This window comes from Oncorhynchus clarkii, chromosome 13 (genome assembly GCF_045791955.1).
Source record: "Oncorhynchus clarkii lewisi isolate Uvic-CL-2024 chromosome 13, UVic_Ocla_1.0, whole genome shotgun sequence".
In the NCBI taxonomy this organism is placed as follows: domain Eukaryota; kingdom Metazoa; phylum Chordata; class Actinopteri; order Salmoniformes; family Salmonidae; genus Oncorhynchus; species Oncorhynchus clarkii.
In genome coordinates, this window is record NC_092159.1 from 14,899,270 (window position 1) to 14,903,920 (window position 4,651).

The 4,651-nt window shown below is 44.9% G+C and overlaps 1 protein-coding gene across 2 annotated transcripts; it reads left to right on the top strand.

Annotated features, from left to right (window-relative positions):
- The first annotated feature begins 946 nt into the window (after positions 1-946).
- LOC139424456 (uncharacterized) lies at positions 947-4,651 on the top strand. Of its 2 annotated transcripts, XM_071176305.1 has the most exons (3): positions 1,006-1,220; positions 2,143-3,554; positions 3,854-4,651. In XM_071176305.1, the coding sequence occupies exon 2, from the start codon at positions 2,255-2,257 to the stop codon at positions 3,551-3,553; it is 1,299 nt and encodes a 432-aa protein (XP_071032406.1). In that variant the 5' UTR covers positions 1,006-1,220; positions 2,143-2,254; the 3' UTR covers position 3,554; positions 3,854-4,651. The 2 variants fall into 2 exon arrangements, with proteins under 2 accessions (XP_071032405.1, XP_071032406.1); XM_071176304.1 differs by having other exon boundaries at positions 947-1,220; positions 2,143-4,651.

Consider the following 4,651-nt stretch of genomic DNA (forward strand, 5'->3'; position numbering starts at 1 on the left):
GTCAGTGCATTCAACTAAAGTAGACAAGACAACTGCATTCACAGTCAGTGAATTCAACTAAGGTAGCCAAGACAACTACATTCACAGTCAGTGAATTCAACTAAGGTATCCAAGACAACTACATTCACAGTCAGTGAATTCAACTAAGGTAGCCGAGACAACTACATTCACAGTCAGTGAATTCAACTAAGGTAGCCAAGACAACTACATTCACAGTCAGTGAATTCAACTAAGGTAGCCAAGACAACTACATTCACAGTCAGTGAATTCAACTAAGGTAGCCAAGACAACTACATTCACAGTCAGTGAATTCAACTAAGGTAGCCAAGACAACTACATTCACAGTCAGTGAATTCAACTAAGGTAGCCAAGACAATCACATTTACAGTCATTGCAAGAAAACTTTCCTCAATAAAGCAGATATCATTCAAATCAGTGCTAATAAGATATGCTCCGTGTATTACACGTGGAGGTGAATTCCATGGATGGATGGATAAATGTAAAGTTCAGTTGAGCAATGAGTCAGTGGGCATCCCAGTTCAGGAGAGAGCTCTCAGGTCAATCAACATGAGGGATTGGAGGTGTATGAACAGACAGCATGAGACATCTGTATCTGTAAAACCAGAATCCAACCCATTCTGTCATACATGAAGGTATTTAAACAAATGATTTATTTCAAAATAGGCATATTATCAGTCAATGTCTTGCAAATGGATATTTGGAGAGATGGTGGACTGGATTTGCAACTTATTTGGAGACATTAACATACAGTAATTTGATCAAAGATGTTGAAAACATGGTTGAAAATCAGATAGAGAGAGAGAGAGAGAGAGAGCAAGAGAGAGGTGGATTGGGGTGAGAAAAATAGTATGTGACGCGTAGCAGCTGAACGCGGATAGGCTCGCCCTGCTGTGACTAAATGGGGCATTGGCTCGAGGCCGAAGGGGAGGCGGCTTTGCGTTCCATTGGTGGTGGTTCTACTCTATAGGCTGAGGACGCGGGTTCAGGCGAGGTGAGGAGACAAACCAAGTTGAACCTATACTGGGTGAAGAAACAAATATGAGTAGCGTCAGTGTTCGCTGAGCAGAAACAAGCGCGAAGCGAACTGGGAGAGACGCGCCCTATCATCCAATCTATTGAGCATATACAGTCTTTCTAATAACACTTTGGAGGAGATTCACATGAAGAAGAGGAACTTCATCGGGCTATTTCACTAACAGGTAACCTCATCTCGAAAGGAAAAGAAAATGTTGATTTATTATGTTATATAGAAATGTGACATTGTAAAACATTGTATTGTGTGTGGTGCTGAACTAGTTATTTAAGATGGATACTGAAAATATACAAAGTGGTGGATAAAGAAGTGTAGTCTAAAGTTAGGAGTAGGCACTATGCAGCATATCAAAACCAGATCAAGTGTATCGACTCCCTTGTTCGATTCTCAGTTATCCTGCGCATGCTACCGCGGTTCTCATCCGCCAGTGCTGTTTTTCGGGGACATCGGGTAAAATCATGCATAAGTGCATGTACTGTAATGTTCCTCTCTGTAACGTTGCGTAAATGATGACACGCCTTGGGGCTTCCTTCTCAGTGGGTGCACTTAATTCAACATGTTCAGACTGTGTGTGGGGGAGCAAATAGTTGTTAAACGACTGTTGCTGTGAAAACTACAGTATTCAGCGTACTGTTGAATTGACAGAAAGTTCACTGGATTCCTTTACACAACCTATGTTATAGCCTATAGAAGCTTTATTATAGGCTTTAATTATAGGCGAGTGAAAATGTGAACATTCTCTCATCCCAATAAAACATTCAGGAATGTATTGCATATATTGCGTATAGTCAACATAGAAATAATAGACTAGTATAGGATAGAATATTCTGCACAAATGAGCAACTTACTTTCATCCTCAACTTGCTGATATCCTTCTACCATGTCGCAAAATGGAATTGTCCTAGGGATGTTTTTCATAATGAGAAATATGTGCGTGTTAACCATCTATGTGCTTCTGTTCAGTACACTGTACACTACAGGAATGTTTGGAGCTGTGACAGAATGATATAACATTGTGTTGAACTTACATAAGGTTTACTCAAACCTCACTAACCTCCTCGTTGACCTTTTCTCTCTCTGTCCACTAGATGGTGGCATTGCAACGTGAATCACAGCCACTCGGAGCCAGCGTCATTATCAAAACAACCAGAGAGTGTATTTCTTAAGTGAGCTATTAAACGAAACTCAAGCACACAATTTATGAGTTTGGCAATTACCCGATCACACCAGGGCTATCCAAGCATGAAATACCATACTAGACCCACCAGTAGCGTCCTCCAGGATTTGTCTGGTGGTCCCTCCCATCTGTTGGGACTGGAAGGCCTGGACCCGAGGCCTCTGAGCGAGGCAATGTCCTTCACTGACGAGGCGGTCTCCATCCTGACTTCCAGCAGCCAACTAGCCCGTTCCCTCCTGGGCTGCACCTCTGCCCTGAAGCGGAAAGAAAGCCTAGCCGCCACCGCTAACCATACTAACGCTAATGCTATCTCTAACAATGACGGTGAGGATGACTTTGACGATAGCAACAGTGCTCTGCGCCGCAAACGCGAGTTCACTCCCGACGAGAAGAAGGACGACGGCTACTGGGATAAGAGGAAGAAGAACAACGAGGCGGCGAAACGGTCGCGTGAGAAACGACGTGCCAATGACATGGTCCTGGAGACGAGGGTTCTGGGGTTGTTGGAGGAGAACGCCCGACTAAGGGCCGAACTCCTGGCCTTCAAGTTCCGCTTTGGCCTAGTCAAGGACACCTCCGACATAGCCATAATGCCGCTGTCCGTGCCTCCACCCAAACATCTTGAACCGAGGTACTACCTACCCCACGATGATGGTTCTTACCCCCATAACACCCCCGCCACCACCTCCCACCACCATCCCCACCACTCATCCTCATACGAGGTGAGGGGAACTGGGCTGCCAGCAGGGCATGACGTGGGCAGTAGTATATCCGAGGACTCTGGTTTCTCCCCTGGAAGCTCCAACGTCGGCAGCCCTGTGTTCTTTGACGATGGACTAGGGGACCACAGCCGAACATTCCCCAGAACGGTAGAGGAACAGGGGCGTTTTGAGCCTCGCGCCTCCCTGGAGGCAGAAGGACAGTACCACGGCAGGCAGGACTCTAGCCTACCACACAAACTCCGCTTCAAAACCCCCGGTGGAGGTAGCGAAGGTGGGGAGATACCAGCAAGGTCCCCTAAAAATAAACGCCCTTTCCCCATAGCTACAGTCGGACCAAACATCCAGAGGAGCCAGGCTGGATGGTACAGTCATAGGGGAGAGGGCCAGGCTGTGTGGCCCAGTGAGGAGGCCCGTGTAGGGCATGATCAGCAGCACCACTACTCCCCCTCTGGAGGGTCTGCACACAGCCCCACCACTACCACAGACTCCCAGTATGTGGCAGAGAATGGCACCCTCAAATCCCAGCTCAGCTCTCTATCGCAGGAGGTGGCCCAGCTCAAGAAGCTGTTCTCTCAGCAGCTGCTCTCCAAACTGGTCTGAGGTCAGGTTGAACACACTCACAACCTCACCGTATACACATTTTTACATTTACATACAGAGAAGAGCAACAGAGAGATAAAGGGGTATAGACTCAAAGAAAGTTTCATTCACTTGAACCTGAACATTGACTTTCACAGTGTCTCAGCTGAACTTGACTCACAGGGCACAGCACTGCCCATTTTTATTTGAACTAGGCAAGTCAGTTAAAAGCTCATTCTTATTTACAATGACGGCCTAGGAACGGTGGGTTAACTGCCTTATTCAGGGGCAGAACAACATATATTTTTTTTACCTTGTCAGCTCGGGGATTCGATCTAGCAACCTTTCGGTGACTGGCCCAATGCTCTAACTACTAAGCTACCTGCCGCTCCATTGATCTCAAGCAAACAGCTACATCAAGTGTGAAGAAGCTGAGCGAACCATATGACAACCTGAAAACTACTTCAATAACACATTCTCCAGATACGACGATACAGTGGCCTTCACCACTATAAAAACACACCAGCACAGGAAGTACCCGTTACAATAGCAATCAGGAGTCAAAAGCAATACTTCAGGATACTCTGTTTGATTCACATAAAACATGGGTAACTTATATGATACACATTTTTTGTATTTATATTTTGAGTCATTTAGCAGACACTCTTATCCAGGGCGACTTACAGTATGCGAGTGCATAGATTTTCATACTTGTTCGTATGATATCTGAAATACAATTATTTTTTTTTGTACACTGATCTGGCCTGTGTCTTTGATGAAGTTTCACATTCTTTCTTTAGAGACTTTAATTGAACAGGTGTTAACACACTGGACTACACTGGTAAACCTGAGTACATGCAGCGGTACACACACTGAGGTCAGAGATGGATCCTTTGTGAACTCATTCCGTTTGTATTATTGCGTTACATGTCCGATTACCCTGCTGCTGTAGGACATGGTATCCCTCACCTCTGTTTGTTTCTACACAGTTTGTCTTAAACGGTTTGGCTAATAAAATATCATAATAACAGATTCTATGTACATATTTTTTCATTTCAACTGTAAGTAATGTGATATACTGTACATGTACGTCAATAAATAAACCGTTTTTCCTAATCA

Coding starts and splice junctions, on each gene's coding strand:
- LOC139424456 (XM_071176304.1), top strand. CDS start 2,255: ATGAGTTTGGCAATTACCCGATCACACCAGGGCTATCCAAGCATGAAA.